The 19,652-nt window shown below is 55.5% G+C and overlaps 6 protein-coding genes and 1 non-coding gene across 7 annotated transcripts; 6 read left to right on the top strand and 1 right to left on the bottom strand.

Moving 5' to 3' along the window:
• Positions 1-10: 10 nt before the first annotated feature.
• L226DRAFT_527943 (developmentally regulated GTP-binding protein) lies at positions 11-3,006 on the top strand. The gene is made up of 17 exons (XM_067679222.1): positions 11-138; positions 200-215; positions 777-791; positions 855-868; positions 924-1,085; positions 1,154-1,222; positions 1,281-1,544; positions 1,609-1,614; positions 1,664-1,727; positions 1,786-1,823; positions 1,878-1,911; positions 1,980-2,006; positions 2,062-2,158; positions 2,216-2,339; positions 2,403-2,462; positions 2,577-2,655; positions 2,724-3,006. Exons 1-17 carry the CDS (start codon positions 121-123, stop codon positions 2,735-2,737), a joined length of 1,101 nt encoding a protein of 366 aa, XP_067542250.1. The 5' UTR covers positions 11-120; the 3' UTR covers positions 2,738-3,006.
• Positions 3,007-3,500: 494 nt separating this feature from the next.
• Positions 3,501-5,614, top strand: L226DRAFT_527944 (uncharacterized protein). Its single transcript, XM_067679223.1, has 7 exons — positions 3,501-3,993; positions 4,065-4,114; positions 4,200-4,312; positions 4,374-4,400; positions 4,499-4,623; positions 4,686-4,770; positions 4,832-5,614. Exons 1-7 carry the CDS (start codon positions 3,745-3,747, stop codon positions 5,410-5,412), a joined length of 1,230 nt encoding a protein of 409 aa, XP_067542251.1. The 5' UTR covers positions 3,501-3,744; the 3' UTR covers positions 5,413-5,614.
• Positions 5,615-5,801: 187 nt separating this feature from the next.
• On the top strand, positions 5,802-7,263 carry L226DRAFT_4514 (MSF1-domain-containing protein). Its single transcript, XM_067675011.1, has 4 exons — positions 5,802-6,096; positions 6,164-6,481; positions 6,543-6,651; positions 6,709-7,263. Exons 1-4 carry the CDS (start codon positions 6,065-6,067, stop codon positions 6,946-6,948), a joined length of 699 nt encoding a protein of 232 aa, XP_067542252.1. The 5' UTR covers positions 5,802-6,064; the 3' UTR covers positions 6,949-7,263.
• A 105-nt stretch (positions 7,264-7,368) lies between these two features.
• Positions 7,369-11,220, top strand: L226DRAFT_541362 (RIC1-domain-containing protein; the record flags this gene model as incomplete). The annotated part of the gene is made up of 16 exons (XM_067682051.1): positions 7,369-7,518; positions 7,593-7,700; positions 7,755-7,939; positions 7,992-8,155; positions 8,211-8,362; positions 8,421-8,647; positions 8,704-8,977; positions 9,032-9,086; positions 9,140-9,204; positions 9,256-9,606; positions 9,662-9,926; positions 9,981-10,066; positions 10,125-10,368; positions 10,423-10,517; positions 10,575-10,898; positions 10,951-11,220. The coding sequence occupies 16 exons, from the start codon at positions 7,369-7,371 to the stop codon at positions 11,218-11,220; spliced, it is 3,015 nt and encodes a 1,004-aa protein (XP_067542253.1).
• Positions 11,221-11,393: 173 nt separating this feature from the next.
• L226DRAFT_t1 lies at positions 11,394-11,476 on the top strand. Its single transcript has one exon. It is a non-coding gene; the product is annotated as a tRNA-Lys (tRNA).
• Positions 11,477-11,542: 66 nt separating this feature from the next.
• L226DRAFT_527946 (Clavaminate synthase-like protein) lies at positions 11,543-13,402 on the top strand. Its single transcript, XM_067679224.1, has 9 exons — positions 11,543-11,768; positions 11,819-11,984; positions 12,037-12,058; positions 12,119-12,140; positions 12,194-12,295; positions 12,350-12,407; positions 12,471-12,520; positions 12,588-12,775; positions 12,832-13,402. The coding sequence occupies exons 1-9, from the start codon at positions 11,660-11,662 to the stop codon at positions 13,195-13,197; spliced, it is 1,083 nt and encodes a 360-aa protein (XP_067542254.1). The 5' UTR covers positions 11,543-11,659; the 3' UTR covers positions 13,198-13,402.
• L226DRAFT_577428 (uncharacterized protein) lies at positions 13,243-18,585 on the bottom strand (the record flags this gene model as incomplete). The annotated part of the gene is made up of 17 exons (XM_067685525.1): positions 13,243-13,673; positions 13,726-13,916; positions 13,967-14,344; positions 14,398-14,590; positions 14,647-14,670; positions 14,721-14,757; positions 14,806-14,966; positions 15,021-15,629; positions 15,682-15,788; positions 15,841-16,789; positions 16,841-17,038; positions 17,087-17,268; positions 17,321-17,350; positions 17,404-17,820; positions 17,868-18,003; positions 18,066-18,250; positions 18,312-18,585. 17 exons carry the CDS (start codon positions 18,583-18,585, stop codon positions 13,416-13,418), a joined length of 4,329 nt encoding a protein of 1,442 aa, XP_067542255.1. The 3' UTR covers positions 13,243-13,415.
• Between the last annotated feature and the right edge of the window lie 1,067 nt (positions 18,586-19,652).

Here is a 19,652-nt window from a genome sequence, read left to right on the forward strand (position 1 = left end):
GCGTCAATGCGCTCTAACTTGCACCCTCGTCCCACCTGTTCCGAATCCCTGTCTGCGACCAGAGAAGAACATCACAACTCACCACACGACCTCACACCAGAGCAGGAGACGTAGTGCAAGATGGGTATCGTGGAGAAGGTGTGTGTAGCGCACCTGAGCTCACCCAAAATCACGCTGTGGCTGATGTCCCTCCGCGCAGATCAAAGAGATAGAGGGTGAGCTATTCTCTCTGCAGAGACAGTCGACATAGCGGGGGCCCTCCATGATTGTGTTACGATGCTCAAGAAGGCAGCGTCACCATTATATGGTCGAGCTATTGGAACTCAGTTACTCCACCGATGATCCAGGCCCGGGCCCTCGGTAGTATGCACGAAGCTCGCTTCACGGTAAAATTGAGGCAAACTTAGGGCATTCGTGCACTTGGGCAGAGTAGGCTACCGAGAAGCAATGCGGATAATGCAGATCATGACTTCAGATGACGTCCAGTGGCGAGTACAAGCTCGTATACACGAATGGTCGAGCGCGTCTTGACAAGATATCCGTAATTGCAGCCACGACGGTAGCCGTGACCCTTCTCAAGTGCACGATACCCTTGGCATCCCCTTTGCGAGCGTTGGTTGCATACGTTCAGATCAATCTTAAGTGAATGTTATATGTCAGTGGTCTGATGTAACCACAGCACTCCTTGAACGAGCTGTGATATACATCTCGTGCCGCCGATCGCCCTTTTCCTGTCTTGATCTCAAGACGGCGTACTAACATGACTTCTCACTCAGATGAGATGGCGAGGAGTGAGTATATCATATGGTCTTGAGTTGCCATGAGTGAGAGCTCAGTGCATGCTTGATGAACAGCACAGAAGAATAAGGTGAGGAATTCTGTCGATTACTTTTGCCCAGCGCGTTCATCAGAGAGCGAAGTAGGCCACAGAATATCACCTTGGTCTACTCAAAGCCAAACTTGCTCGGTACCGTGCACAATTGCTCGAGCCGACCACCAAGTCTGGCGGAGCCGGCACAGGGTTTGACGTCCAGAAGTCTGGTGACGCTAGGGTCGCCCTAATTGGCTTCCCTTCCGTGGGCAAGGTTAGTTGAACGAGAACACCGGGCGCCGTAGTCCCGCTTGTCTGACAGACCAAACCCCGTCGCGCTAGTCAACGCTTCTCAGCAAATGTACACACACTGTCTCCGAATCTGCAGCGTATGAATTCACGACCCTCACCGTATGTCCTGCAATCTAGTCCTTACGTATTTAGTGCCTCATACTGCTAACGCTGTCAGGCTATTCCTGGGGTCTTGGAGTACGAGGGCGCGCGGATACAGCTGCTCGATCTGCCGGGTATCGTCGAAGGCGCCAGCCAGGGTCGTGGACGTGGACGACAGGTCGTGGCCACCGCCAAAACTGCCGATCTCATTCTGATCATGCTCGACGCAACGAAGTCTGAGGAGCAGCGGCGCCTGCTCGAGATCGAGCTGGACGCTGTCGGTATCCGTCTGAACAAAAAGAAGCCGGACGTTGTTTTCAAGCGCAAGACCACTGGTGGAGTAGGTGCCTCTGCGCCCTGCCGTAATAGTGTCCCTTGATTTATTGACGGCTTCCGTTGCACAGATTACGGTGGGATTGTCGTCCGCGGCCTGCGACAATATACTCAAAAGCGTTTTAGATCAACAAGACGGTGCCGTTAACCAAGACCGATGAGAAGACCATCCGGTCTATCCTAGCTAGCTGTGGGTCTACATAACAGATGACCATGCGGCCAGTGGCTCACCATCGGCTGGGGCACAGACAAGCTACACAACTGCGACGTAATGATCCGGGAAGACGTAGGTTCTGTCCTGTCCCGCAACAAATCTCGCAACTGACATGCCCCGGGTTAGATCACCACTGACGAATTTATAGACGTATTGATTGGTACGTCCCCTCCGGATACGTGTCCGTTGGGCGGGTTGCCGTAGCTGATTTGTTGGCGTGCCCTGCAGGAACGCGCAAGTACATGCCGTGCCTGTGTAAGAACCCCGGCCTTTGCCCTGCCGGATTGCACTCAAGTTCCTGAATGCGCAGATGTGTACAACAAGATTGACGCCATCAGCCTCGAGCGAATGGACAAGCTCGCACGAGAAGACCAAACGGTGGTCATCAGCTGCGAACTTGGCCTCAAGTACGTCTTGCTGATAGTGGAACGGAAGCCGAAGTTGACGTAGTGGGGCAAAAATAGCTTGGACTACCTCATTGAGCGCATCTGGGACGAGCTCGGCCTGGTCAAGGTGTACACCAAGAAACGGGGCGCACATCCCGATCTTGAGGACCCTATCTGCTTACGCAAGGGGGCCTCAGTGGAGGTATGTTGAGCTCCTGCACTGTGCCTCAGGGACTCGAAATGGGCGTATCTGATGGCTGGTTAGGGCGTCTGCAACGGTATTCATCGGTCTTTGGCGGCCAACTTTCGGTACGCCCTAGTCTGGTGAGCACAGAGACGCTTATATCTCCTTGTGGCCTCCTGCTGACACCTCCCTCGATCAGGGTAAGCGCGAAGGCAAATTGGGCCGAATGAATGGTCTACTGACCACAGGATTCAGGGGAAGTCCTCGAAGTTCAACCCGCACGCCCAGAAGGTTGGGCTCAACCACCACGTCGCGGACGACGATGTCGTGTCAAGTACGTATGAATTGGACGCTTTGCAACCCGTGGTCCCGTTTCTCAGACTAACGGGCGGCGTGCGACAGTTTTCACCAAGTGAACGGAACGTGTGTATGTTGCGAGATGTACTATGGCCAACGCCGCGCCGAACCGAAGTGGTCGGTGGCGTGTATGATATGTGGGTCGGGAATACACAGCTTTCTACGTATGTTCTTGTTCCCCGTTTGGCAACGCTAGGGAGCTGTTACGCTATTGATCTTGGCCAGTGGCTACTAGACAGAGTTGGGGCGGCCCATGCGGAAAAGTGGGAGCCGCCGGACGCGCCAGAAATTGCTGCGATCCTCGGTGCCTCGATGACAATAGCTTCCGACCGAGTGAACGCCGCTCGACCGCTACGCAAAAGTGCCTCCAAGCCGAAGGAGATTGTTTGAGTATATGATCCTTCCCGGCAAAGATCGTTCGGCGAAATGGCGAACGTTGACCCATGGCCAGAAGATCTTCCCTGCAACGTCGAACTGCCAACTATTCGGACTCCTTCTGTCTTTACCGTACAAGTCAATCGGGAGTACTCCCCATGGAGGCGCAAGGTGAGAAGGCGCTCAACGGGCCTTGGGACCGTTTCCGCCGCGCGTCGAGGCCTGTTTTGCACAGCTCCGAGAGGCATCTGAGTCGCCAACGCGCGCACAGTGAGATAGACGACACGGAGCGGGTATGTATGTGTGCATAAGAGCAACATCTGCACTGTCTGAAGGGGGTGAAAGACGCGCCGACTAGTGCCGCCACGTGCAGGATGGCCCGAGATGCAACATCGGAGATCTACATTAGTCGACTGTCCATAGCGCCAGCGTCGGAGGCGGGGCTGTTGCAGGGACTCGCCCCGTATCTCCGCTGCACAGAACGACCGCCCCTACTACCGAGGGCTCCTGGTGCTCTATCGCCCACAGCTGCGGCACACACTATGCTCTCTCCAAGATCCTTTCTCAGACGCCCTCTGCACGTGCAGCCAAACTGATAAAATGAGATCATCCTCGCGCGGTGCAGTCCGACCAGATTGTAGCTGTCAGCCTTGCCTCCGTCCGACATAAAAGCTCGCCATTCCGCGCTGCTATGAGCGCTGCTACACATCCCTCCTCCTCCTCCTCTGCCTCCTCCGCACCCTCCTCGAACGCTACCATGGGCTCCATCGACGCGCTGAGCAATGCCATGCATACCGACGAACCCGTCGAGCTCATCCTCCTCGGCACCGGCACCTCCTCCACCCTTCCCCACGTCGACTGTCTCACTCGCCCGCCCAATGTGAAGCAATGCAGGGCGTGCACTGCGACCCTCCGCCCAGAGGGGAGGAAGAACAAGCGGGTGAGTGCTCTGTATTACTATCTCGCACTCGGAGCATCTTCCTGACGCCGGATCTGATATGTGTGCGATAGGGCAATACCTCCGCTGTGCTCAGAGTCCGCGGTCGGGATGGCGAGCCCAAGTGAGTGTGAACCTACCGAGCAATGTGCGAGTCTGGCGCGGCACGCTGACGGCTCCGTGTCGCGGGTGCGCGCGTCTGCTTCCAGGACGATCGTAATAGACGTCGGGAAGAGCTTCATGCAGTCTGCCGTGGAATGGTTCCCCAAGTATGGCCTCAGACGGATTGATGCCGTCCTCATTACCCACGGCCATGCGGATGGTACGCGTTCCGTCGTTCACTCGTGTGCGTCCCGCTCTCGCTCAACTCCGACTGCCTGCAGCAATGAACGGCTTGGACGACCTAAGGGGTGAGCCTAATTGAATAACTCTAGAGCTTGCTTGAGCGGTGGCGCGGCCGCCTGCCAGCGATGCCGTATGTCAGGGTCCGATGCTAACTGCGCTACAGGATGGACGCTGGGCGGCGCAATACAGTCGCATGTGGATATTTACCTGACCGAAGAGACTTTTGAGTCCGTCAAGATTGCGTTCCCATACCTAGTCCAGAAGGAGTTCGCGACGGGCGGAGGCGATGTCAGTGAAAACGGACACTTTCCCATTCCTCGTGTCCCGTTTACTCATGCCATCGAGCGCAGGTCCCCGAATTCCGGTGGCACTTTATTACCGACCGGCAACCATTCGAGATTGAGGATACTGGGATCATGGTCAAACCATTCGCAGGTGTGGCGCACGGCGTATCTTTAGGCTGCGCATCCTATTGACTCTTCTGGATTCTATACAGTTCCTCACGGTTTTTGCGGGGCGAAGCGGATAAAGGCTACCGCCGTTGTCCCGGACCACGGCATCTCAGCGTTCGGCAACGAGAACTCGTCTAGTCCATGGCCCTCGGGATTGCCGGGCACGCCGATAACAACGGGCGTATCGACACCCACGCAAGAGGAGTTCCTATGTCTGGGCTTCATCGTCCAGAACGCCGTGACGTACATCTCGGATGCCTCCAGGATCCCGCCCGATGTCATGGAGATGCTGCAGTCGCACGGAACACCGGTCCTAATCCTCGACTGTCTCTACCTGAAGCCGCACAAGTCGCATCTCAGCCTACAGCAGTCGGTAGAGTACGCAAGGCTCATTGGCTCACCACGGACGTACCTGGTCGGTTTCAGCCACGAAGTGTCGCACGAGGAGTACGAAACGCTGCTGAAGGCCGTGGGCGGACGCCAGATCCCTCCCGAGGAGATGACCGAATCCGTGGAAAGGGGTCTGTCAACCCTCGATCTGCATGGGGAGCAGATTTGGATCCGGCCTGGCTACGATGGACTCCGAGTCTTTGTGTCGGAGGATGGGCACTCCAGGGATCTCTAGATATACGTCCTGGCGGAAAGTTTGTTGCAAATCTGATAATTGATCCCTGTCTCCTGTACTGTAGTTTGTAGTTTATTGCTATTTCTCCTCAGGTGGTGTACGTACTCCAATCTGTAGTGACTAGTCTCTGTAATACTTTGTGGCTCCTGTCCATACCTAATCTTGTCGGTGGCTCGGTATGCAACGGAGTGACGTCTGCGCACAGTAAGTTCGATTGCATGGCGGTGCTTGCTGCTGGAGTAGTCATGAGACGGGAGTAAGCTGAAGACCCACATTGTCACCGGGACTCTGGCCGAGCATTGACGCGTGCACAACTGGCAGCTCGGCACCTGAACGCGTTCTGCGTACGGCCCTGCAAGAGCAAGACAAGAGGGCACTTGAATGAGGAGGTCCAGAGTCTAGACAGTTCGAGGACAGGCCGTGAAGTGTATAAGTACTGGATAAGGAATGCGGGGTAAAGAAGTCGAAGCCGCAGCGTGGGCGCGAGCACGTGTGCAAGATCCACAGCAGGGACCGAGCCGCGTCGAGCTCGAGCTCGTCCACTTTCTCCCCGCTTCCCATATCACCCACCTGAGTACTTTACGCCGCCCCTAGTATTGCCTTAATCCACACTGCCTGCTCTCGTTGAACTCTCTCGCCGGGATCGTGTGCAATGAGGTTCTACACCCAGTCCTTCTTGTATGAGTGAGTTGACGATCTGCCCTTCGAGCACTTCCGCGCTCCCACAGCCTGCTGAACCCGCCCCTCGTAGCGATCCCTGGTCCATTGTCTCCCTAGCCTATCTCTTACGATACCCCAACCCATACTCGACGCACATCCTCTCGTGCGACGTCATCTCTCGCGAGGTCACCCCCGCAGGCTCGCTGCTGACTACCCGTCTCATCCTCAAGACCGGCTCCCTGCCAAGATGGGCTCCAAAGGGCATGATCCACAGGGCCGAGTCATGGGTGCTGGAGGAGAGTGAGGTTGACCCGCTGGGCAAGGTGATGCGTTGCACGACCAAAAACCTCGACCATGTTAAGGTCATGCGCGTCGAGGAGCACATCCACATCCGACAGACGGAAGAAGGGTACGTCATGTGTCATTCGTATGCGAGTAGAGCCCGTGGGTGTTGACATGGTTACGTCAAGTAAAACGCTGCAGACCACCGAGGCCATGTTCTTGTCTGGTTTCGGCTGGGGCTTGACGAAGAAGATCGAGAACTACGGGCTCGCGAAGTTCAAGACAAATTTGCAACGGGTATGTCGTCCGTCTCTATTGACTATGGGACAGTGGTGCTTACTCGCATATGTGCAGTCTCGCGAAGGCTTCTTCTTCATTCTGGACCTCATTCGCCAGTCTCGTATGCAGACCATGACGATGGGTGCCCCAAGCTCTTTCCTCTCTCACCGCTTCCACTCTGGCGCAGAGTCAAAAGCCCCCGCACACCATGAGGTGTCTGGGAATCACAGTAGCAGGGAAGATGCAACTCAAACTGCTGCTCCCGCGAGAACAGGCATCTGGTCCCGGTGGAAGTCATGGCTTCGGTCCGGGTGACGATTGAGGAGACATTTTCCAGTCTTATACCGAACGGTTTCCCGTACGAGTATCCCTCTTTCCCCCCTGCTCAGTGTCTTCAGTCTTGCATGCTCTCCCCTGTACCACCTGTGTATTTCTAGTCAGTAGTCAATAGTTCTTTATTGCCCACGTTGTCAATTGCATAGTTACGCATTCCCCAGTTCACTATTGGTCGCGCTTCGTGGTACTGGCAGAAGAGCGTGAAGGGGGTTTACCCGAGGTGTGCGAGGGACTTGCGCGCGTGTGCCTATGTATATCATCGCCGGAACCCGAGGATGAGACGGTGACCCTTCGTGCTTCCCCGCGTCCGATTTCAGCTTCATGCACTCCACCTCAGACTTACGCGACGCTCGGGCATCCTAGAGCCTTCGACTAACGCGTTCATTACTACTCCTCAACATGTACTTCCCAACCTCTGCTGCGAGGCAGCTGTCCAGTACGCCTGCGTTGCCGCTCCCAAGCGAGCTCGTCCTGTCAATAGTCCCGAGCCCACGCAAGACGCTGTTCGCGGCGATCACCAAGAGCGGGTTGTCTCTATGGCGCGTGCGGGTATGTCATGCAATGCGGACGCTCCCTCGACCATTGGAAGCTGAATGCGTAACTGTGTCCTGGATCGTTGGTAGCCCTCCGCGGTCCTGTCGCACCTCTCACGTACGCCGACGTCAGTGCAGGAACATGGCGAGAACTTGCATGTTCAGTGGTCTCCGGATGGACAGAGACTTGTAATCCAGGTGCGCTTCTCGCCACAAGTGTTGGTGTTGCCCGTTGCTCAGACGGCAAGTCAGACAACGCAGTCGTACCTCGTCCTCATCTCCCTGGAGCACAGCGCCGAGGAGTCCCCGTACCAGTCCCCGCCCCTCGCGCCGAACGCTGCGCGACACTTCCTACCTGGCGCGGGAGAAGCGTTGCCTCTGCAATCTTTGAGTCTGCGGCTGGAAGGTGTCATACGGATAGAGGGTACATTGTTGAGGTACGTCTGACATGTTTTAGTCTCAGCCACCTGCAATATCATTCCGGCGCAGTGTTTCCCCTCGGAAAGACTACATCTTGTTCTCTACCGGAAGCCCACCGTCCATCCAACGCGTGCCATGGCCAAATTTGAATGGAGAAGGCGGTCATACGGGGGGCGGCTATGATACCTGGGTCGTCAACGAAGAGGAATTCCCCTGGCTGGTGGATGCAGATGGTATGCTTCTGTTTTCCATCTTGCACGTCACATATGGTGCTCAGCACTGTTGTAGTCTCTGTCGTGCAGATTTCGTACCACCGGCAGACGGGTTTCGAGACATGGATTACCTCGGACGGACGGGCGTACCTTGTCCAATTGGTCGAGGACCACGATATGCAACCAAACGCGTCAGAAGTCAGTGCGGATGACGAGCAACGGGCCCAGGTACGCGTGCTTTTGGGATTCACTATACTACGCCTGCTGGGACTAATTAACATGTCAGATGAGCCACTTCGCTCATAGCAGGCATGCCTCCGACAGCTCAGACTCTATGCGGCCATTCCAATGGCAAGGAACGTGTATACATAACATAGAGCCTCCTCGCTGGGTGCAAAAGCGCAAGCAGGTCGACCCCGGAGACGTTGATGCATATGCATACAACGAGCCTAGGCGAGCTATGGCTATCGCCCCGAATCCCAAGTTCTCCATGCTGGCCATCGGGACATTCAGGTGAGCATTCTTGAGTGTCACATTTAAGTGTACTGTACTGATTTGAACGTGAACAGCGGAACGGTCGAGTTCACGAACTTCCCCTCGCTCGACGGGATCTTGCCGAAGCCGCAGGTGCTGCAAATCCCAAATATGTACGCTAGGGAAGGCACCGGATCTGTGTGTACAATGGAGTGGAGCTCGGATGGGTATGTGCTTGCCGTCGGATGGGAGAAGGGGTGGGCCATCTGGAGTGTCGGCGGGCGATGCTTAGCATGGAACTTTGGTGTTGAGTACAGGGTCGATGAGGAGAGGTTCCAGGATGCGTTCATGTACGGGGTCAGGAGCTTGGTAGGTTCTTCCTCCTCTCTTGTTGTCCAACAATCCGCTTACGAGAGTTGACAGTTCTGGGCACCCGGCAACTTCGAACTGGTCATGTTAGCTCAGTCGTCGCCCAACAGTACGTCGCCGTTCTATCCATCGTACCGAACGCATCATGACGCATTTATGAAGAGCCCGATGGTCAACTATTCGTCTTGCCTGTCGCGAAGAGTGCAACTACAGGACAACAGTCCCCCGTGAGTCCAACTAGTGTCCCAACTGTAGCATAACCCTGACCATCGAAACAGGACAACACTCAATATGCCTTCTTGCAAATGGACGACCGAGTCCTCGTCTACCGCGGTGCGGACCAGCCAGACATGAGCGTGATCAACCCAGAGGCGGATGTATGGCAGCACATCAAGGTCCCGCAGAACTACATGTCTGCCAATTGGCCCATTCGGTACTCTTCGATAAGTGCAGACGGCAGGTTAATCGCTATTGCCGGGCGACGAGGGCTTGTGCATTACAGCTCGACGTCGGGAAGATGGAAGATGTTCGCGGACGAGAGGCAAGAGCAGGCGTTCACGGTCAAAGGCGGTCTGCTGTGGTTCCATCATGTGCTGATAGTGGCAGTCGATGTCTCTGGAGGACACCAGGTGCGTCGCATCTCTGTACGTATGCGCGATTTCTGCAGGTTTTGACGCTTCGCAGGTCCGACTGTATTCGCGCGATCTGGAGCTGAGCAACCAGAACGTCCTATATCGCGAGATGATCCCTTCTTCGGTGGTCATCCTCTCGCTTGTCGACAATTCACTGCTTGTGTACACTGCGGACAACACGCTCTACCACTACCTAATCATACCCACGGCAGACTCGATCAAGTTGCATCTGTGTGGCAGCATCACCTTTGATGGAGTTATCGGTGTCCCAAATGCCGTCAGGGCTTTGAGTTGGATGATTCCCTCCGCTCAGAAACGTACGTTGGCTTATACCACGGTGAGTATAGTCGGGCTGACGACACAATATGTAGAGCTTGGTGATCCTGCGGAAGACCTAGCAGTGGCAACCGTTCTCATGATCGTTGGTGGGAAGCTTGTACTGCTCCGGCCTCGCAAGGTACGCGGTCATATCCCTGATGTCAACGACCTGCCACTGAAGACAGCGGCACATTTAGTCGGACGAAGGTGAAGTCAGGTACGACATGCAGATCCTTGCCGACCGGATCGAGTTCTGCTGGATCCACCTTCGAGGCATCGGGACCCTGGAGAACTCGCTGTGGGGCTATGATGGACAAGGCATCCGTGTTTGGTTGAATGCCTTGGCTATCGAGTCCGTGCCTCCTCCGACCGAAGATGGAAGCGTCGTCTTGGACCATGTGAAGGAGAGCGTGAATATTCCGCTGGATTTCTACCCATTGTGTGAGTGCAATAGTCTGTTTCATCCTGAAGATTTGCACTGACGTACAACGGTAGCTGTGCTCATGGACAAGGGCATCATCATCGGCGTCGAGGTTGAAGCTGCGACGCGGACCAGTCTATCCTTCACCATGTTCCGCCATGTAACCAGCGTCAGTGCCCACAATCTCCCCGCTGCTCCAGTGATGTGTTGACTGTTACATCTATAGTCGCATTTGTTCCTACACCATATTCTGCTCACCCACCTTGAGAACTCTCAAGGAAAGGAAGCTGTCGCCTTCGCATCCCACTACCAGCATCTTGTCTACTTCGCTCATGCACTCGAGATACTCCTGCACACCGTAGTTGAGGAAGATCTCCAAGCTCCTGACGGTGAAGACGACGCTCCGAAGACCCTGTTACCGGCGACTATCGAGTTCTTGGACCACTTTGACGATGCTCTGGATGTAGTGGTCGGCTGCGCCAGGAAGATCGAGATGACAAGGTGGCCCCGCCTGTTCGACATAGTTGGCAACCCCAAGATCCTGTTCGAAGTACGTGCATTCCATGTGTACTCGCGAACCGGCTCTTACTCAATGTCTGCAGTCTTGTCTCGGTTCCGGCCGCCTGAAGACCGCGGGCTCGTATCTGCTTGTGTTGCATGGCCTATCGCAACTGGACGGGATGAACGGGGACGCTATCCGACTGCTCCGTAGCGCAATCGGCGCCCAGGATTGGCAACTTTGCAGAGAGATCTTGCGTTTTCTGCACTCTATCGACGACACCGGTGCTGCGTTGCAAAGCGCACTCGTCGAGACACAGATCTTGCCTTCGGCCGACTCGGAGCTAGGCCAGGGCAACGGTTCTGCTCACTGATACACCATATCGCACTGCGCAGGGACATTCTGGAGATTTCGGGTAACTTATGTAGTCAGTCGTGTACCATTCATGCTATCATCACCTTGTGGTTGTTTTGTTCCGGAGCGGCGAAATGGATCGATGGTTTCTGTGCCACCTTCCTGTCTGATCGGGTTATGCAATGTTGTATCGCCCGCCTAGCTCAATCGGATAGAGCGTCAGACTCTTAAAGGCGGGTATCTGAAGGCTGCGAGTTCGACCCTCGCGGTGGGCTAGTATGTTTTGCCGGGCCTAACGTATTGGGGGATCTTGATCGCGAGTGTACGATCCAGGTACTATCACGCGGACACCGACCACTACTTGAACCTCTCGGGAGTCCCTACATAGCCTTTGATTAAGAGTAACTCTGCAGCGGACTTCCATGTTATCCCTCACAAGAACCTTGTTCCGCAGGACCATGGCTACAGTAGCTGGCGCTAGTAACATCACGCTCACCGCAGAGGGTGCGGTTTCTATCTCTTACAACACCCTCGTACATTCGCCTCTGTCGCTCGCGGACTCTATCGGTGAGTTGAGATTATTGCATATCGTTCGACTCCGCTTACGTGCAGCACAGAGAAAGCCTTTGGGTCTCACCCAGACAGTCTGGGGATTATCGTTGTTCGTGATCTGCCTCCCACGTATGCCCCGGCTCGAGAGAGACTCCTCAAGCTCGCTTACCGATTTGCGGAGCTCGACCCAAGCGTCCGGGAGAAGTACGCGGATCCCAAGAGCAGATACAGGTAGAGAGCGGCATATAACGCTGTCCCATGCTCTTCTGACTTGTCTAATTAGCTTCGGTTGGTCTCATGGCAAGGTGAGTTGATGCTCCTCCAAGTCGAGAAGTAAAGGAGCCTCTGAAGTCCAACATTCTCAGGAAATCATGAACGGCAAACCAGGCAAGACCCGAACGATATCTGACATCACACGACCGTCTCACAGCTGTCTCTAGATACCATGAAGGGATCCTACTATGCCAATCCGGTTGTGGACGAGCCCAACGTCTCCGCTGAACTGAAGCAAGCGTATCCCGAGTACTACGGGAAGAACATCTGTGCGCTCAGACCGCCTTCTGTATATGCGGTGTAGTCGCTGACGTGGGCTTCAGGGCCTAGTGAGACGGCGGAAGTTGCACACTTTGAGCAAGCTTTCAAGGACCTCGGCCGGTAGGATATCATCACTATATGCCCACTTCGTACAGCAATACATACTGATCGGTTCTCGCCCAGGTTTGTCTTCAAAGTCGGATGTCAGCTAGCTGTGGCTTGTCAGCCGTTCGGTGAGCCTGCGTCTGCACCATACCTGGTAGCTCGGTATGGAACCCGGCTCAACATCGCTCTCTACAGCGTCTCCGTATCTATCGGACTCCTCGCTATCGCTGGCGCAGTTGATTAGCACCTCGCAGACCGTGAAAGCCCGGCTGCTGCACTACTTCCCGCCCTCTCCGGACAATCCCCTTCCTGCGGAGGACGAGGCGATCGACAGCTGGTGTGGTTTCCACTTGGACCACTCTCTCCTCACGGGCTTGTGCTCGGTAAATTGAGATAGTTCATGCTCATGAGCCCTGGCATTGCTCACCTCCTGATACAGGCCATGTACCTGCACCGCGAGTCTACCGGAGATCCCACGATTGTCCAATCTCCTTCACCCAGCTCCGGTCTCTACATCCGTACTCGCGGAGGTGCCCTTGCGAAAGTCTCTATCCCGACAGACTGTCTTGCCTTCCAGACTGGCGAAGCACTGGAGCTCGCAACGGCAGGCAAGCTGCGCGCCACGCCGCACTGCGTGCGAGTCGGGGCTGCGCCGGATGCGGAGAACATCTCGCGCGAGACGTTCGCATTGTTCATGCAGCCGAACGTCGACAAGCAGCTCTCCGCAACTGAGAACTTCGGGCAGTTCAGCAAGCGGATATTCGACGAGCACTACAAGGACGAGGGCGCCGGGGCGTCGATGTAGGCAGGATGTTATGCGTAACGAGGTCCGGTCCAGATGAGAGTATATAGCGGTAGTAGTACAGTAGTGTGACTACACAGATGAACGGTGGCATCTACAGGATGTACAAGAACTGGATGGAACAAGGGAGTGGTGCCATTACAAGGTGGTGGCGTGACGTGCAGAAGTGTGTTAGATAGTGCATAAGGTTGGGGGCATCTAAGCTAAGGCATATAAGTATGTTAAGTTGAAGAGTGCGAGTCATGAGAAGGCTCGTCCGAATCTGAGATGACGCTCCAGTCACTGACGGCGCCAGAGGCAGACATGCTGGGGCTGGGATGCTCGGGTGGCGACGAGGCAGGATAATCGCGGATAGTAGCATGCTCGGCGTCGAAGTACTCGTCCTGTTCCGTATCGCGGTTGGCGGTGCCCTTGATGAGTGAGCGGGCATACTCCATATCACGGTAGATGGCTTCAACGGCGGTGGCAACACCATTCTCCTACGTCGTGGATGAGAGACCGGTGGAAAAGTGATGTGGAGGTTGAACTCACCGATCGGATTTGTTCACCAACCAGCTTTGCCCGATCGATGAGCTTCTGGTTGGTCGTAGCCTCGTGAAGTGCCTGCGAGAGGCTCTCCACAGTCAACTTGCGCACGGCAGCACCGATGCCCAGCGCTTCAACTCGATCAGCCCAGAAGAACTGGTCGCCAAAGAACGGCTTGATGATCGTAGGAATGCCCGCTGAGCTTGGGCGTGAGCAGCATATAGCTGGAAGGAGGTGAAGTACACACCACGCAAGCTGGCACCAGTCGTTCCTGCACCACCGTGATGGCAAGCCGCGTCGATCTGCTTGAATAGCCAGTCGTGAGGGACAGACGATACGGGATAGATCTGCTTCGGCAGAGGTTCTTCGGGCTCAGTCTGCGCTGGGGCATTCTTGACGAGACGGTCTGACCAGCCTTTGGACAGGATGGCATACACGCCACTCTGGGCAATGGCGTCGATGACACAACGTGTCATGGCCTTCGGATCTGGCACGACGATGCTGCCGAACCCAACGTAGACGACCTTCTTGTTGGCCTTGCGTGCCTCCTCCATGAAGTCCAGCAAATCTTGCTGAGGTTGCCACTTCTTCGAGCTTACATCGGCATCATTGAGGAACCAGTAGCCTAGAGTGCTTCAGATTGACGTAAACAGAAGAGAAAGGGGCACAGGCACTTACCGGTCACACGAATCCATTCTGGCCAGTCAAGGGGAGGTGGAACGATTGTTGGACTGAAGTTGTAGAGGAATGGGATCTTGTGAGGTTCCATCTTGTCTAAGCTGGTGCTGGGAAGACCAAGCGTATTCCTCCGCCAGCGGTTGATCTGGCTTGCAGTTCCTCGCCAGAATACCTGGTCAAAGAGAACATACGTCTGCGAGTACGGAGCCTCAGTATTGCTCCACGTCAATCGAAGCACCTGTTGCTCACCATGTAGTTGTAGTTTCCTCCCATCTGCAACCTTGTCAGCACCTACATATCACCTACAAGGACCGCGCCCATACCTTATGTTCAGGAACCGCGAACGCATGTGGATATGCTCTGGAACAGAAGTAAGCAACCAGATGAAGACGAGAGAAAGGCACCCACCTTGTTCTTGACCACGTCATGGTGAATGCCCGAAAGTAAGGGATCTTCAACGCCTCGGCGATATGGTACCCAGCCATTGCGCTAGGGCTTTCGATGAGTACATCCGTGCCCTGACACGCCTCCCAGGACGTCTTGAGAAGATCATCTATCCAACCACGGAACTATGTCCAGCGTTCAGCACAGCGTCGCCAACGACACGAAACAATCTTCCCCACCTTCTGTACGCCCTCCTTCAAGAACGCCACCGTAAACGTGCCATTCTCGACGCATATACGCATCAGCTCCGCTGGATCCCCGCCGACATAGCCAAACTCGATCCCATGCGACTCGACCCACTCCTTGAATTCGCCATGGGTCGCGATACGCACGCGGTGTCCGTCCGCCATGAGACCCTTCGCAAGGGCGATGTACGGCTGCACGTCGCCGCGCGAGCCGATGGTGAGGCAGGTAAAGTGCAGCGAGCGCTCAGGCTTGAAGGACAGGAATGTGGATGACTGCGACGTAAACATATACGCGGGGGCAGATTCCGTCGAGCTCGCCCGCGACTCGCTCATGCTCTGCACATCGCGGGGTCCGAACTCCTCCAAGACGAGCGCCTCGTGGCGAGCGTCCGTCGACGCCCGCGAGTCGCCAGACACCGTCCGATGCCGGACGGTCTCCAGCTGCTTCTGGATGACCCTGACAAACGCATCCCGCCGCTCCTCATCCGTGAACTCAAAGAATAGTTCCTCGTGGCCCTTTACGATCACAACTAGGCCATGATGGCCAAAACGGAACGACTTCTGTTTCTCAGTGGCCAGGATGTCCTTGAGTGGGAGTATCATCTGGGGATGCCGTTAGTCGCGTAATGTTAGATGCGATCGCATCAGCGAATACCTTGGTTCTCGAGGTCAAAGGACCGCTAGACTTGAAACAAAAGTAGTGTTCCGACACATACAGACGGCCGTACATCGGTAGTAACCGGAACAAGAAACCTGGGAAGACTGCAAAAGACCAAGTCAAACAAGGCTCTCTCGCTGATGGATTGACACTTACCCCCAAGCAAGACCTCCTTGTCATCGAACGCGAAAGCCTGACGGAACTTCTCGGCAATCTCAGCCTCTACAGTCGTCTCCGGTGTCTCAAGGATACTAAAGTAACCGAAATCGCCGCTGTTTGACGAACTGGTCGTCGGTCTACTTGACGTGGACGCACGGGAAGACACGACTTCCGTGACCGTGGGTAGTGAACGGCCCGCGGGCAACGTAGCAGCATGTTCTAAGTGTGGGCGTGAAGGTGTAGTCGGGGACCCAAAGAAGCTGCGAGAGGGCACGCGCAGCCACGACGGCATCGAAGGCATGCCGACGGACCATCCACCACTACCAGCGGACGCCGACAAGGGCGCGGACCCATGGGTGTCTATGACCGAGGCGGATGTCGAGGGAGGATAGGTGTGATGGGAGGCAGTGGGCGTAGTCAGACTCGAGGTCGAAGAGGGGATGGGGGAGGGACGCCCCGAGGGCTCACCTTCGCTGGGGGAGGTGGACCCAGAGTGTGTCGTGGGTACGAACGACGACCCGCTCTTCTTCACGATGTGCGTGAACTCCTCGTTCGCACCGGGGGCGCTTGCTGAGCGGTTCAGCGGGAGTGTTTCTTGGAGCGGCCTCAAGAAGGACGTCAATCGGGAGCTCGGTGATGCCTTCGGTGGCCCTTCCGTCGGTGGGGTAGAAGGAGGACGATCGATAGAGAGAGGTCGACTGGCCGATCGGCCAGCTGTCGTGTCTACCACTGTCGGAGAGTGTCGTCCAGACGGAACTGAGCGGTATATGCGGACCGCATCGCGGATCTGTTCTAATGCCATTGGGAGGTCGTGGAAGTAGGCGAAGAAGTAGGAGTCTAGAGCGAGGTCCATGTTCTTGTCCTGCACTTTGATCTCGATGGTCTCACTAAAGTCCATGGCGCTCGACTTCTCAACATCTACGACGGCAGGGTACGGTATAGCAATCTGCTCTCGGTGTCAGTAGGTGAGCACCTAGGTCATGGCGGATGCACTCGCCTTGATACTATCACCCATGTTCTGGGCTTTCAGCATAACCTTCCTGATGGCTTTCACCCACTCATCGCGACTGGGAACTGAGTCGACGGAAAGTCGAATGGACTTCTGTGTCGTTCTCAGGCGAATATCCTTCTGGCCCACAGGTTCGCAGCCGATGGCATATCTGAGGTCCACGACGCCGTGAGGGAAGTATGGATCCTGAGGAGTGTCAGGCAGAATTTTCCGAGTCCCAACAAAGGTACTCACCGCGGCAGACTGGTACCATGACAAGACGTCATTCTTTAGAATAAACCAGTGCCTGATCCACCGCTTCGTCCGCTGCGCCTTCTTAAACATAGACCCTGACTTCAGCACCAGGTCCTCCCGTGATGGTAGATGCGCAAAGAAACAGATATATGTGTCGGTGAGGTACATATAGCCTTGCAGTACTGGAGGACTATTGAATGTTCTGGTCACGAAACAGAGTACGAGATCACTTACAGACTGATCGGAGTAACCAACAAGGCATTTCTTCATACGGGTTTGAGTTTCAATGAGTCTGTAAAATATGCTAGATCGCTTACCTGCTACGACCTCGTTGATGTTGTCCAAGTCAAACACATCCCGGAGCTTCTCCGCAAGTTGCGCTCGACGGTTCTGCCGCACTGTGGCCATACTGCCTGAACGACTCGTTCTCCGGTCGCTCGCAGCACTCGTAGAGACGTCTGGAATCGAGCTGTCTAAGTCAGGGATTGTCTCTGGCGACACGCGGCCGGCGTGGTCAGGATCAGTAATGTTCCCTCCATGTGCGGGCTCGAAGTCGCCCTCGGTCTCTCCGTCCGACACGGGGGATTCCTCTGGCCTTGAGGTGTCCTCGTTGTCAGATAAGCTCGGAAGATTTGGGGCCTTGGCTGCGAGGTACGAGGACGCTGTAGCATCGCTCTTTCTGAAGCGCGCAATGGGCCGGTATATGGCATGAATGGACGAGGTGAGGCGGCTCACTGAAGCATATTAGGACAATGTCACAGCACAACTGCGTGAACCGCACCTTTCTCTTCTTCATCGCTCTCGGTCTCCGCAGGGGCGACTACGTCATGATTCATATAATCATCGTCGTTGTCCTGGTCTTCGGCCCATGGTACTGCTTGCAGCGCCTGGATAATGGTCTGTGTTCCCGTATGCATCTGAAGCAACGAATCATTGGCTATGACATCAAACACATGCTCAACGCACTGCACAAACATACCGATCGGAAGCCGCGGAAGATAAGGCTCTCGGGGCGGGCAGGTCCCAGCGAGGGAGAGCTTGGCGTAATGAATGGGGAGTCATCCTCCCCGGTTGCACCGGAGACGCGAGGGTGCCTCCGAGGGGAGAGGGGTGGTGAAGACGGAGGTGAGGCCAATACTTGCGAGCGCGAGACATGTTGCTCTCCTAGAGTGGCGATATGGTTATGACTTCCCTTACTAGGTCACGAGGAATGGGATTGACGCACCATCGGTCTGGCGTTCCTTGCCCTTCCCCCTAGTCAAGCTGAACATGCGTCTATGGCCAGGCAGAGGCAAGGCCGGCTGACTCTGGGAGAGCAAGGACTTGCCACGGCTGAGCTTGTCTGCGGTCTTCTCCATCGCACGTTTCACCACTCTGCCCTTAGAATCAGAGACCGTCTCTCCGGAGGTGGACGAGTGAAGGCTTGGAGGCAAAACAGCGACAGTGGGGATTGCTCCTGGGGTCGCGGGTGGAGATTCGGGTTGCCTGTCTTGCGCCATGGTCGTGGTTGCTGATGGACAGGATAGAAGAAGGGCGGCACAAAGAAGGCGAAAATGGGAATAAGAGCGCGTCGGTCAGAGAGGCATGGCTGGAGGACTGAGGCTGAGGGGACGCGCGAGTCCGCGACACACGCACGTTACAGGCGATAACAGGCGCCACAGTCACGACGTGCAAAACCAAATGCTCGGGTCAAGGTAATGCATGGGAAATCCAGATGGGGGCTATCAATTCTAGGTGATGTCTCGGCAATGTCGGCACTTCTGAAATGTAACACTCCGGCAGGATTTCCACATCCGTGACATGGAAACTGAGAAATGTCACAGGGACGGGGGTCGAGGAACTCCTTTGCCATGTCACGGAAATGTCTGTTGACACAAGGATTTCCCAGTGTGGGACAAGGCACGGGAATGCAAGGTGTTTCGTGAGTTCCAGTCGTCGGTCACATGGATGTCCGATGCCTTTCCAGGCAATGTCCTGTTTTAGGCCATTGTGCGGAGTTGTTTGGTGTCTCATGCCCATTTTCGGGTTGCAGACATGTCAAAGAAAAGTTACTCGTCACAAGCATATCTCCAATCAGGAAATATTTGTGACATTCAGAAAACATTTCCCAGTCAGAGGAATTGCCGGGAAATTCGTGGGACACTGCGCGGACCATATTCCCGGCCGTGCCGCTCACGCCCGACTCCATCCGACTCCATCCACTCACTCCGACTACATCCTGCTCACTTTCGCTACCTGCCACTTACATCCACTCACTCCGACCTACATCCACTCACTCGGACTCCATCCTGCTCACTTCTGCTTACTCCCACTACATCCTGCTGACACCGACTCACTCGCGCTCCCGCTACCCTTGGCTTGCCTCCCTCACACTCCGACTCCCACAACACACGCTCCCAGCGCGCACGCCTGGGCTCAAACCGCCACCCTTCTTTGCGCCATTCGCTCCGTCCGCTCTCCCCTTCAGCGTGAGTTAAGTGGGGCGCTAGTGAGGTTATAGCCTTTGCACACTCCCCTGTCCCTACTGTCGGGTACACACTCTCGCAGGCGTGAGCGGAGCGTAGTT

The sequence above is a fragment of the Lentinus tigrinus genome, assembly GCF_003813185.1.
Source record: "Lentinus tigrinus ALCF2SS1-7 unplaced genomic scaffold L226scaffold_1, whole genome shotgun sequence".
Classification (NCBI taxonomy): Eukaryota; Fungi; Basidiomycota; class Agaricomycetes; order Polyporales; family Polyporaceae; genus Lentinus; species Lentinus tigrinus.

Excerpts from the sequence above, each read along its gene's own strand:
- L226DRAFT_527943 (XM_067679222.1), top strand. Across the intron at positions 1,728-1,785 it reads CCGGTCTATCCTAGCTAGCT|ACAAGCTACACAACTGCGAC; the intron begins GTGGGTCTACAT and ends GCTGGGGCACAG. Across the intron at positions 2,340-2,402 it reads GCAAGGGGGCCTCAGTGGAG|GGCGTCTGCAACGGTATTCA; the intron begins GTATGTTGAGCT and ends ATGGCTGGTTAG.
- L226DRAFT_527944 (XM_067679223.1), top strand. The coding sequence starts at position 3,745 with ATGAGCGCTGCTACACATCCCTCCTCCTCCTCCTCTGCCTCCTCCGCA. Across the intron at positions 3,994-4,064 it reads AGGGGAGGAAGAACAAGCGG|GGCAATACCTCCGCTGTGCT; the intron begins GTGAGTGCTCTG and ends TGTGTGCGATAG. Across the intron at positions 4,401-4,498 it reads CGGCTTGGACGACCTAAGGG|GATGGACGCTGGGCGGCGCA; the intron begins GTGAGCCTAATT and ends ACTGCGCTACAG.
- L226DRAFT_4514 (XM_067675011.1), top strand. The coding sequence starts at position 6,065 with ATGAGGTTCTACACCCAGTCCTTCTTGTATGA. Across the intron at positions 6,097-6,163 it reads ACCCAGTCCTTCTTGTATGA|CGATCCCTGGTCCATTGTCT; the intron begins GTGAGTTGACGA and ends CGCCCCTCGTAG. Across the intron at positions 6,482-6,542 it reads ATCCGACAGACGGAAGAAGG|TAAAACGCTGCAGACCACCG; the intron begins GTACGTCATGTG and ends GGTTACGTCAAG.
- L226DRAFT_527946 (XM_067679224.1), top strand. The coding sequence starts at position 11,660 with ATGGCTACAGTAGCTGGCGCTAGTAACATCACGCTCACCGCAGAGGGT. Across the intron at positions 11,769-11,818 it reads GTCGCTCGCGGACTCTATCG|AGAAAGCCTTTGGGTCTCAC; the intron begins GTGAGTTGAGAT and ends CGTGCAGCACAG. Across the intron at positions 12,521-12,587 it reads TGTGGCTTGTCAGCCGTTCG|CGTCTCCGTATCTATCGGAC; the intron begins GTGAGCCTGCGT and ends CGCTCTCTACAG.